General features: G+C 42.4%; 1 protein-coding gene across 2 annotated transcripts in view; it reads right to left on the reverse strand.

Annotated features, from left to right (window-relative positions):
• Positions 1–13,319, reverse strand: part of LOC147692561 (acylamino-acid-releasing enzyme-like) — a 520,252-nt gene that overhangs the window by 153,728 nt on the left and 353,205 nt on the right. For both annotated transcript variants that reach the window (XM_086938779.1, XM_086938780.1), the window contains exon 14: positions 140–228. In XM_086938779.1, coding sequence (XP_086794905.1) covers positions 140–228 — 89 coding nt within the window. The remainder of the gene's footprint in view (positions 1–139; positions 229–13,319) is intronic.

The following is a 13,319-nucleotide window of genomic DNA, read 5'->3' on the forward strand; positions in this document are numbered from 1 at the left end:
TATATAGTTTTCAGATTATCCACACATTGTTATCAAACCCTCCACTCAAACTTACTGCAGCAAGATGAAAGTAGGAAAATATGACGCAGAACATATGAGAAAATACATGGACACCATTCAGTAGCATGATAATCCTTACCAAAGATGGAGGACAGTTTGGGGACGAGGAGCTAGCCACGAGAAGGTCTTTCTGGATAGTTTGAAGAGTCCAGCTGTGATTGGACGACTCTGGGAGCAAATAGCAAGAATATGCACAATTCATTAAGAGGAATCCAATTTTGTACTCCACTGACTTTTGATTATTGGCACATGGTCAGTAAGCCTGAAAAGATAGTGCAAACCAATATTTGTATGTATTGTAGCTCTTTTGGTGGCCCAAGGTGGGCTTGAAAGCGAGGTGAAAGAAAGCAGTGCTTAAAAATCTCCTTAATAAGTCAAGGGATACAATGGGTACAAGTGACCAGATTCACAAAATATTACAGCTACGATAATAATAATAATAAAGGAAGGTTAGTGCTCAGACATATAAATTCTCCCAATTGTTTCTGGAAATATATTTGTCATCAAGTTTTAAGTTCAGGATGTCATTAAAACTCAAATCAGCCAATCAATCTTTAGAAATAAAACCTTCACGAAAATTGTCTTGAATGATTTGTGACGTTTAGGTAAATTTTGATTTCTTGAAATGGCACAAGTCTGCTAAAGGGTACTATCTAGGTAAAATACAATTGGACCGATCAGTGATAGAAAGTTTCTGAGTGATCTGTCAAGCAGACGCTGAGAAAAATGGGGGCCCAAAACGCAATATCCCCATGCATTTTCCATAGATGTTTTTGAACAGCACTACAGGGAGAACTGCTGAACGCAATTTCAAGTGATTTGGTGTAAATCCGTTCAGTAGTTTTGAAGAAATAAAGGAGCAAAAATATTTGTACATCTGGATATTCCTCCGCCTAAATCTTGGGAGCTACCAAGAGGTCCCTCCTTCCTATTTCGCATAGTTCATGCAGCACTCTAAACTTGAAATGAAAGGGTATTGTCATGACTTATGCTGGGTTCTCCCTTGTGTCTGGACGAAGCTATACCTCTCTGATGAGCTCCATGGACATATGAGCACTACAGCAACGCATATATATATATATGCGTTGGTTCCGATGTGTCCGTTCTTCAGACGAAGCGCTGGTTCCACTTCATAGACTGCAAACCATTTGTTTATGTCATTCCACACCACATAACTGGGCACCAAGTCTTTTGGTGTGCAGACCGTTCACCAGTGGACAGTGTAGGTATACTGCCAACTGTTACTGTTGGACTCCACCTGTAGTGCTCATATGTCCAGCTCTCTGAGGCTTAGCTGATGTGTGATCTTCTTTTCCAATAGAGCTAACCCCATCTCAGCTAGAGCCTACTCCTTCCCCAACTTAGCAAGATCCAGCTTCAGTTTTCTCTCTTCCCTCCTGTCCTTAAGCTTCTCTGGGGACAGGTTTGTGGATGAGGTGTTGCTTCTTGCCCTGGGAACAACCACTGCTCCTGACAGGATACTGGCCTCCTTCTCCACAGGCAGTCCCAGGTTCTCTACTAAAGCCTGGCCCAGCTCTTCATCATCCTCAATCTCCTAGATATCCTTCTCTGGTGTCTCAGGCACTGTATTTTGAGCTTCTGCCCAGGCTCAAAGTGCCTTATGCATCTCCACCTTCCTGGTGAAGCCTTTAGTAGACCGCTCAACCCCCTTGAAAAATTCCTGGAGCTGGACCACAGTGTAGGTCTCCAGCTTGGCCAGCTTAAAATCTATCTTTGCAGGTGCAGATGTTGCTTCTCCAGACCGAGACATGATTTTAGAGAAAAATAAAAAATGCCAACTGGGGAGAATTGAAAAGGGTTCGAATTGATCCACATATGGGGTATTAGTGTGCACTAAGTCATGGTATGGCACTACACAAACACAAGTCCTATACTCACCGCTGATCACAAATGTTGGAAATTGGGTTTCTGGTTGGCAGATGTACGCACCCTGTCCAAGCAGGAACCACAATCCTAGTCCGAGTAATTCAGATACACACCATAAATTAACCTGTGCTCACCTTCTGGTAGCCTGGCACAGAGCAGGCAGGCTTACCTTAAAGGCAATAGGTAAAGTATTTGTGCAACACTTCAAACAGTAATACAGTGAAATGTTGTATCTTATATCTTCCTGCTGCTCAGCTTGATTGCATGTGATGTAGAATGTTGGATGAATGGAATGTTACTGTGTTGTGAATGTCAGTTGGGTGAGGGTGAAGCCTAAAAACAACCAGAGGCTTATAACCCGAGGAAAAGACTCAGAACCTAGACACCTGGTTCAGAACTAGTTTTTGGACTGCAAGAAGTCTGGATCCAAATTATTATTATTATTTTTTTTTTTTGGGTGGTTCACGGCACGCACATGCGCCAAAACATTTTCCCAGAAGAAAAGACGTCACAGAAGATGACATTAATGACTGACGCTCTGCCGTTTATTGGTACACAGGGGCAAAAATCGGGCCTCAGTGAGAAGTCTGTGCATGGATGTTCAGGAGCAGAGATCGAGCCATTTTCAGATAACCCAGGGGTGTAAGACTTTCCTGTATTTCCTAGGGTTTATTTACAGCTGATCTGTAATTGGATTGTGGTTCGGGGGCTGAATATCGAGCCTCGGTGTGGTTGGTACATAAATAACAGCAGCTGAGTACTGTGGTAAAAATTGAGCCATACAGAGCGACAGCCGCCTGGTCTGGTTGGGATCGGAGGCGGAAATCGAGCCTCTTCTGTGACAGATTATTGTGAACTTGAGGTGCGAAGATATATGAGAAATTGTCGTCATTTTTTGGAAAGTTACCTTGGAAAAGTACACTTTATTTTTTATGACCGTTTTCATGAACTTGGGAAATAACGGTTACCGTTTTTGTTTTGAAATCTCCTCGAGACTGGTTTAACGTCGCAGCAAGCATCAGTGTCATCTTCTGTGTCGTCTTTTCTTCTGGGAAAATGTTTTGGCGCATGTGCGTGCCGTGAACCACCCGTCTCGACGTTGTAATACGTGCTTCCATTTTGAATGTGGCATTCATTGTGACGGAAAGGTATTGCCATGGTTATTACCAGGAGCTTGTTTGCGTGAACCAGGTACTGTTTCGGTTCGTTTTTACATATGGTGTTAACTTATTTATGCGAATTTTGGCGAAATTCAGAGCCTGGCTGTTACAGGTATTGCTCAAAGGCCTCGAGAATTGAAGTGAGTCGGCGTACACAAAGGGAACTGTGGAACATTTTTGATCGCTGTAAAGGGACTATGCTTCCTGTAATTGTCGCTGATCTGAGAGACCATGTTTAGAGCATGCGTTGGGGACAACTTTCTTCATTGTTGTTGTTTGGTTGTTGGTGATGTTTTCTCCAAGAGCTGTCCCACTGTGTGTGTTGTGCATGAGTGGTGTTTTTGTGTTGGGAGTGTCCGTCGCACGTCAGGGTTGCGATGGGGATGTTTGTTGCCTCACACGTCTGGGTTGCGATGTGGATGTTTGTTGCCTTGCACGTCGGGTTGCGGAGGGGTTGTGTGTTGTCTCGCACGTCAGAGTTGCGATGTGGATGTCTGTTGCCTCGCACGTCAGGGTTGCAATGGGGTTGTTTGTTGTCTCGCACGTCAGGGTTGCGATTGGGATGTCTGTTGTCTCGCACGTCAGGCTTGTGTTGTGGTTGTCTGTTGCCTCGCATGTCAGGGTTGCGATGGGGAATGTCTGTCGTCTTGCACGTCAGGGTTGCGATGGGGTTGTTTGTTGTCTCGCACGTCAGGGTTGCGATTGGGATGTCTGTTGCCTCGCACGTCAGGGTTGCGATGTGGATGTCTGTTGCCTTGCACGTCAGGGTTGCGATGGGGATGTTTGTTGTCTAGCACGTCTGGGTTGCGGTTGGGATGTCTGTTACCTCGCACGTCAGGGTTGCGATGGGGATGTTTGTTGTCTCGCACGTCGGGGTTGCGATTGGGTTGTCTGTTATGAATGAGTTATGGGTGTGCTTGTTCTTCCTGATGCTTATATTGGTGTTATGGTTTGTTTCTGTGTGTCTTTCTTGTTGTACTGGTCTGGCCAACTAGTATGACTTGTGGCATATGGGTGTAGGATGTTGGTTTCTTGTTTATTTCAGGAAGTAATGTGATGCATGTGATGCTTGTTCAGACTGTTGTGTGTGTGTGTCAATATAGACAGAGACAGGATGTGTCTTCTTGCGTTAGTTTGATGTTTGTGTCATTGGTTGTGAAGTGAGGTTTGTGGGTACTTATCGTTTGTTGATTGTATTGCACTTTTTTTCTTACTTGTGCTGTGTTTAAATTTATTTAATCTACTGACCTATTGTTCTTGACTTGTTGTCAATGTTCTATTTGATTCTTTTGATTTCCCAACGAAGGGAGATATGTTGTATCTTATATCTTCCTGCTGCTCAGCTTGATTGCATGTGATGTAGAATGTTGGATGAATGGAATGTTAGTGTGTTGTGAATGTCAGTTGGGTGAGGGCTGAGCAACAGGACAGCTGCTCCTGATGGGGTTAACATTACATCTTATAATCTATCATCTTAATTCAATAAAGTAACTTGCTTAATCAACAAGGAAGACCCAGCTTCTTATTGATTACATCATGAAACCACCACAAATACTCCACACCATTTTAGAAAAATAGATTATGATGTATAAATAATGACCAAAATTACAAAAATTCAATACATAGAAGTCGAGATGTGCATTGTTAAAGATTAAATGCAAAAATAGCGCCTACAAGCAATAAGCCCTATGCGGGTTATCTGGTCTCACTGGATAGGCCCAAAGTCAAGAGTTCAGGCGGACTGTGATAGAGTGCAGTCCAGATACAAGGGCCATGCAGGGCCTGCTGAACAAAGTAGCTTGATCCTAGTAGCAACAGAAAGTTGCTGGGTGCAGCCGAGCGATGCGTCGGTGTCGATCCTGCAGTCGAGGGGAACATCAATCTCCCCACACTGCAGCGGCAGCGATTTCGATTTGTCATGTTTTTTAGGCGAAGCGCTGGTTCAGAGTAGAATGCACCAATTCTGCTCCCGCAACAGCGACGATGCATCAATTCTGCTATCCGCAGACAGGAGATGCGTCGGTTTGACTGGAGCAAGCACCTGGGTCCACTTCCAATGACCAGGAACATGAGCAGGTGGTGATGCTTTGAGATCCCTGATTCTCAAAAACAGGAGGCAAGCCAACAAGCCCTTGGAGATCACTCTGGGTGGGCAGCAGGGCAGCACAGCAGAAATACCATTATTCCAGAGCAGCAGTCCCGCAGAGTGACAGTCCTTGCAGCAGCACAGGAATCCTTCCTTACAGAGTTTCTTTACAGGTCTAGAAGTGTGTGATTTGGTGGGGTCAGCGACCCAGTTATTATGCCCACTTGTGCCTTTCTTTAACATGGGGGTGACTTTAAAAAAGGGTCTTTGAAGTGTACAGAGGTCCTTTCTTTCTATCCATGGCTCCAGACTCACTACAGGGGGGAATTAGCCCTTTGTGTGGGGACAGGACACTGCCTATTCAGATGTAAGTGTCAGCTCCTCACTCCCATCTTGCCCAGGAGGAGGCATCAGGATGCAGATGGTCACTCAGACACACATAACCTTATGTATTTGGCTGGCTAGAGGGAATGCACAAAGGCACGCCACCCCAGGCGTCTACTGGAGACAGGCTGCAGGCACTCAAAGCTTTAAGAGCAGAGAAATACCATCTTCTCGAGAAACTTCTAGTAAAGTACCTTTGAAGTGCATGGAATGTTATGACTCCTCTGCCCTGGCTACAAGCTTGCTATAGGGACAATGTGTGGGTTGTTAGGCCACCTGGGAGCACGCAGAGCACAGGCTAAATATTTGGCCAGCAGATGGCCCATTCTGTCACACCTAATCTCTCTATTGTGTGACTGTCTGAGAGGATTTCACTAAGTTTGCCAGGTAGACCTAGTCATGTGAGCCAGGCCAGGCTACAGGTACAAAAGGGCTAAGGGCAGAAAAATTCCAACTTTCCAAAAGTGTATTAGCTTATGTAGTTCTTTAAGGGTCATTCAACATTCGAATCTACGGTCCTGAAGATAGTCTAACAGACGTCTTCACTTTCTAGACCAAAACGTTGACAACTACACCTATTTTCCTTGTGAATTATTCACTTGAGGATTTGTTATCGGTTTTGATCAGTTACAATTTCCTGCGGGAGACAACTATCTCAATGCATGGGTTACAACGCATACGTTTACATCGCGTGCCGTCACAATGCATGCAACTTTACGACGCGTGCATTCACTACGCATGCCATTACATTGCATGTGCTTGCTTGCTTTTAGGGCGCATGGGATGTAATGGACGGGTCGTGCGCCGGGACACAGACAACAGGGAGACAACGCTGGAACCACGATGAGAGACAGGTAAGGACGACGCTGGACTCGTATTGTTTTAGGGTTTAGGGTAGTTGATGTGGAGTGTAGTGAGAGTAGTGTTTTAGGCTTTAGGGATTAGGGCTTAGGGTTGAGAAGGTAGTATATGGTTGTGTTTTAGGCTTTAGGGTTTAGGGATTAGGGCTTAGGGTTAATAGTAGTGCAGGGGGCTGTTTTTGGCTTTAGGGTTTAGGGTTAATAGTAGTATAGGGTACTGTTTTTGGATTTCGGGGTTAGGGCTTAGGGGTAATAGTAGTGTAGGGTACTGTTTTTGGCTTTCGGGGTTAGGGCTTAGGGTTAATAGTAGTGTAGGGTACTGTTTTTGGCTTTCGGGTTAGGGTTTAGGGTTGAGGTCGGAGTGTAGGGTCGTTTTATTGGCTTTAGTGTTTAGGGCTTAGGGTTGAGAGTAGTGTCAGGGGGCCGTAGTGTGTTTAGTAGGTTGCTATGATAGTGTTTCGGGGGCCTTTAGGGAGAAATGTGCGATATAATAGAATGCATGGTATTTGTGTGCGTTGGGATGGTATTTTGAATGCATGTGAAGGAGAAATGCGGTGTAATGGTTATCGTGGTGAATGCATGCGATGTAACGGTGCATGCAATGTAAAAAATGTGATGTAATGGCATGCGTTGTTTTGGTATGCGTTGTATGAACATACATCCTTTCCTGCAGTATGTATTGTTTGGAATAGGTGTCCACATTAGTGACAATGAGATGCTTGTAACAACAAATCATTTGTAAATCTCAGTCACTATGTGTTGATTTATATTTACATATGTACTCGTTTTTTGTACCCTCTGAAAGGTTTTTTCATTATAAATTTATGTCTTGAAAAATTCACACCTGTGTAAAATTATCTGTGGCAGATTTGTTCAAATTGAACTAAACCAATTACATTTTTAAATAACTCAATGTGAGCTATAGATAGAGCTTGCAACCATTGTTTGCTCATTAGGTATTAAATTGTGTGAAAGTAAGAAAATCCCATCTAGGTACATTTAGCCGCTAATACACTAATTGCCCAAGCCCCCAAAGGTTTATTGGGTCTTCCACTCTTTCTTATACTAGCTTTCCAAAAGTGGCTTTTCTAAAATTGTAATGTTAAATCCAACTTTGCCAGCAAATATGATTTATCATTAACATTCCAAATATATGGAACATGGCAGAGGTACTCAGTCTCAATCAGGAATTACTGCTTAAAGTGTTATAAGGAATTCACAATATTAACCAATGAGAGGTATAAGCCTCACAGCAGTGAAAAAAGAAGGTAGGTGTTTTTCAGTACCAAGACATGCACAACTTAAAAGTACACATCCTACCTTTTACTTACACAGCACCCTGCCCTATGAGCTACCTAGAGCCCACCTTCGGTGTAACTTATGTGTAATAAAAGAGGAGTTTAAGGCTTGGCAAGGTGATTTAAATGCCAAGTCGACATTGCAGTAAATCTGCTCACAAAGGCTCTGCAGGGGCAGGCTTGAGACATTGTTAAAGGACTACCTGTGTGGGTGGCACAATCAGTGCTGTAGACTTACCAGTAGCAGTTAATTTACAGGCCCAGGGCACAGGTAGTGCACTGTACTAGGGAATTACAGGAACATTAAATGTCCTAATTGTGGATACATCAATCAAACCATGTTTTTAGGAGAGAAGCACATGCACTTTAGCACTGGTCAGTGGTAAAGTGGTAAAGTGCTCAGAGTCCTATGGTCAACAAAAAGAATCAGCAAAAAGAGGAGGTAAGCAGGCAAAATCTTTAGGTAAAGACCACCCTAAGGCTGCCAGGTCTAACGTGCTTTTTGTGATTTGGTGTAAATCTGTTCAAAATATATATATATTTTACGAGCATTTCACCACGGTGGGTCCGCTGATTCACAAGCTCAGGTACACATTGAGATCGGCTAGCTGCAACATGAAGAAAAATTTCTCTCTGCTATCTTAGGTTTCGGTTACTTGGTCCCCAAGTCCTACAAAATATAATAAAAAATTATATAAGGGTGGAGGAAAGGGTTACCCTGACCCACTGGGCGTTGTCGAAGGAAGGGGGTCTCACATGGACCACTCTGGAGTAAAGTTTAAAAGAAAATCGCTGTTTTGTGGATCTGCAGCTCCACTTTGAACTCGGTGCAGCCTCCCCTTGAGTATTTCAGCAGATACGTGGATCAGTGGCGCAACAACATTTTAAAAAGGGGGCTGAGCACTTGTAGGGCTTTGGTTGCAGGACTGGGCCGCTAGGTTTTTTAAGGTTCAGAGATGGGTAGTGTTTAGGGGCAGTGAAGAGGTTTTGGGTTCAGGGATGAGTAGTATTTGGGGCTAGTAAATGTTTTTTGGGTTCAGAGATGGGTAGGGTTTAGGGTTAGTAAGGGATTTTTAGTGTTCCAGGATGGGACAATAAGGGGGCTTCTGGGTATAGGGATGAGTAAGGTTTGGGAGTAATAATGGGTTTAAGATTACTGGGATGGGTAATGTAAATTTATTTGATATTAATTGAAACAAATTAACATTAAATATGAATTTACATCAAATGACTTTTAAATAGAGTTATAATTTTAGTTAAAAAATAATACCTTAATACATTTGAAAATTAGATTAATATTCGGAATTAATATTTACCCACTTACCTGTAAAGTAAAGGCACTTCCGATGTAACGTACTGCAATGTAATGGTACTCTCAGTGTACTTACTGTGATAAAATAACTTTCCTGTTTAAAACTTTTTGAGCTAAGAAGTAATATTCTTTTTATATTAGTGATCCTTTTACAGCTCTTAACAAACCCAGAAGAAATTAGGGAAGTTACATTTGCCAGAGCCTCCTAACAAACAAGGAAGCAGACTGCAACACCACCACTCTGTATTCTTTGCAAAACGTCAAAGATCTAAAAGCGGCAGCTAAAACTACCGGCCAACCTGGGGAGAATCAACCCAGGATCTCTACTATATTTAGCCTACTTCCTCGGGAAAATTCTAACGTAGGAGGGAAAAATGGAAAACCCCAACGTATTATGTCAGATGCACAAAGACTTGAACCAGATCCAGACCGGGAAGACCCAGCAATCGGCCTCCCTCCTAGAAAAGGAATCAAAACAACACAGGTCAGCAATGGTATCGACATTGTGAAAGCATCAAAAAACGTGATCTTACAACATCAGCCTAATGATAACGAAGCTACTAAGGCAACAGCTATTAACAAAGACAATTCGGAATCAGAACAGTTACGCACGATAATACAACCCTGCTGCTCAGAGACGTCAAACGAAGAATCTGCTGATGAGGGGGATTCTGATATATATGACACCGGACTCTCAATCTCCGGTGATACAACAGAGAGCAGTGGAATGAGCGATGATCAAGAACCGGATGCTACCACCATAGTGGCCCCAGACCACCCCGATGAGAAGGAAATAAATGAATCAAGGCAAGACAATACTCCCAAAAAAAGAGGTGACAAAAGGAGGACAAAATACAGGAGAGCGCAACGACCAACCTATGATGAAACCACTGATCAGGGGAGTAATCCAGAGCAAGTTAAGGCTAACAAAAGACATACACGGAAAAACTCAACTCCTAAACTGGATGGAAGACCCTATCATAAACAATTGACCAACGAAGAAGGAGGATATGAAAATATGGATAAGGATAGTGTAAGATTAGAAAGCCATCCAGAAACATCCTTGAGTGATGTCCTCAAGTCTATAAAGCACTTTCATGCGGACGTGAAAACAGATAATCAACGGAATCATGCTACAATTCAAAAACTACAGGGCTCGATCCAAAAAATCGACAATACTTGTTCAGAAATAGTGGATAGAATGAAATCAATTGAAACTCGTACAGAGAACCTCGAGTCAGATGTACTCAATCTACAAACTAAGGAAAAGCAGCAGTCAGGCATAATTGAAGATCTTATGACCAAAGTGGAGGACTTGGAAAACAGAGGAAGAAGAAACAACCTACGAATTCTGGGAATTCCAGAAGGAGCAGAAGGAAACGATCCAAAGGGGTTCATATCGGAACTCTTAAAAACAGCCCTCCCAGAAATACAATCGTGGGATTTAGAGCGAGAGATCCAACGGGCTCATCGTTTTCATCCTGACAGCCCCAAAATACTCACATAAGGCAAATAAATACCCAAGAGGTATGCTGGTCCACTTTGGGAACTTTCTTTTGAGAGAAATTATCTATGATATTGCCAGACCTACTAGTAAAAGAGAATTTAAAGGAATCAGTTTCTTTGCACGCCCTGACTTTGCTCATGCAACAGTAGAACGCCGGTGGAGGTTGTGACAACTTTTTGCCCCTTTTGAAAAAATAGGTGCCACCGTATATCTGCAAAACCCAGCACGTCTGAAAATCATTTATAAGGGAGCTACAAAAAGCTTTACAAGTGAAATCCTGGCAGAGGCATATCTGAAAGAACTTACTGAGACTGGCCCTCACCGCTCCCCGAAACTCACAACTAATCCTAAAGCGTAATTAAAAACAGAGACTGTAAATCTCCGATATGATGTCAAATCTAAAGGGCTTAATGATTCCTCAGGGATAATTGGGCGGGAGGTGGATGGGAACCGAATAATGTAATTCTCTACCCTTTGTTTTCCCATCTCTTTTACATACTCTTTATCTGAACTCAAATAGAGTAGGAATAAATAATCGTACATTCGTATGAACACTTACCTATTAGTATAGCGGGTCGTTTAAGGTTTAGATGCTGGGCCTCGGAGTGGGCAGGGAAGACTCGACTGCCCAGACACTCACACTTGGGGAAACCATGACCCAAGACACCTCAAGTAAGGGGGGGGGAGGGCTCGCTCACAGAGAGCAGGGAGGGATGGAAAGGGAGAGGGGGGAGGGGGGGAGGGGGCGGGGCTTACCCAGCTTACATTACTAACTACTAATAAAATCAGACATACTAGTAATTTTTCGTCCAGGCCACAAATACAACTTGGACAGCCAGAATACCTAGAAAAAAACACCAAATTTCGATGGCCACACTAAAAATTGTTTCTGCTAATATCTGTGGACTAAATGATATACGTAAAAGGCAAAATGTAGCTATAGCTCTCCGATCAATCGGAGCCAATATTATTTGCCTCCAAGAGACGCATATAGAAGGACGGGAAAAAAAACTACTACAAACTTTGGGGTACACATTGATCACAGCCACAACACAAGCTACAAAAACCCGCGGAGTTGCTATCCTGGCAACAGATAAAGAAATCAAATTTCCCCGCACTGCAGCAGATAAATTCGGGAGATGGGTGATCGCCGAATGTATCTATGGGGCTGGGAAGCGTATAACTATCTGCTCCATTTATGGATGCATTACTGACGATCCAGATCTTCTGAAATTTATCACCAGCAAATTATCCGACTGGCCACTACCGATTGGCATGTGTGGGGACTTTAATCTAAACCTACCGTCAGATTGGACTTATGATCAAAATTTCAAATATAACGGTAGGAAACCTAGGGTATTTAGGGAATTCGTAACACTATGTAAAACACAGGGATTAACAGATTTATGGCAATATAAGTTCCTCCAAAATGCGGGATACACCTATTTTTCACATCCCCATCAAACATTTTCAAGATTGGATTATATGCTAGTCTCAAATAATATTATAACAAAGTGCCACCTGGAAAGACTCCCTATGGTGTTTTCGGATCATAACCCCTTGCTTTTAAAAATAGATATTGATAGAATACAGCAAGATCAGGTTAGTTGGACATTTGAAAGGACACTATTAATGAACGAAAAATACTGTCAAATGATGGAAAAATGGATACCAGAATTCCTTGAAGATAATATAGGCAGTACATCCCTAGATGTGGTCTGGGACACACTCAAAGCTGCTATCAGTGGTGAAACAATCTGATTCTCCATAAGATATAACAAAGAAAAAAAAAACAATAACTGAATTAAATAGGAAACTAGCCGAAGCTGAGGAGGAACTTGTAAAAACTGTTGTAGCGGGTCAAAATACTGAAAGTGTACTACAAAAGGTGTCAATAGACAAAAACAGAATAATTGAAATCTTTGCTACAAGAGCTATTGACAAGGCTACCTCAAATAAAGAAAAGGCTTACGAATTAAATGAGCAAGTAGGGCATCACTTAGCTATCCGCACAAGAAATCAAAATATTATAAATACTATAAAAAAAATCAAAGATAAAAATAATCTATTAACGCAAGACCCAGAAGTAATTAAAACAGAATTTCAGGCCTATTATCAAAATCTATATACAGAGACAGATAAAAATCAACATCTAATCAACACATATCTAAACCAAGAACCGAGACCTACATTTTTACAAAATGATTATGACAGCCTTGAAGCTGTACCCCAATGGATCGAAATTCTACTCTCTATTAACAGCTTGCCTTCGGGGAAAGCCGCAGGATTGGACGGTATACAGGTCGAATTTTATGTAAAATTTTACAAACCACTTAAAGCAATACTCACGGCTCTTATGATTCAAGTATTCATAACGGGAAAACCACCAAAATCTTGGTCAATGGCAAAAATAGTAATCTTCCCCCAAAAAAACAAGGATCCAACTGAACTCGGATCATACCGCCCCATAACTCTGATTAACTGCGATTCAAAAATCTATTCTAAGATGTTAGCCACCCGATTAGCCCCGATCATCCATAAAATCGTATTGGTACGACAACATGAATTTGTCCCCGGTCGCTCAACTACAGATCACATCCAAAGGGTGATTACACTCTTCGATATAACAGAAGTCACAGGAGACCCTATGGCACTTATATTATTGGATGCAGAAAAAGCATTCGATAGGGTCTCCTGGCAATATCTTTGGACAGCCATGACAAAGAGCGGAATCGGAGATCAATTCATTGACGCTATTCAGAGCT

The sequence above is a fragment of the Lissotriton vulgaris genome, chromosome 9 (genome assembly GCF_964263255.1).
Source record: "Lissotriton vulgaris chromosome 9, aLisVul1.2, whole genome shotgun sequence".
NCBI lineage: Eukaryota > Metazoa > Chordata > Amphibia > Caudata > Salamandridae > Lissotriton > Lissotriton vulgaris.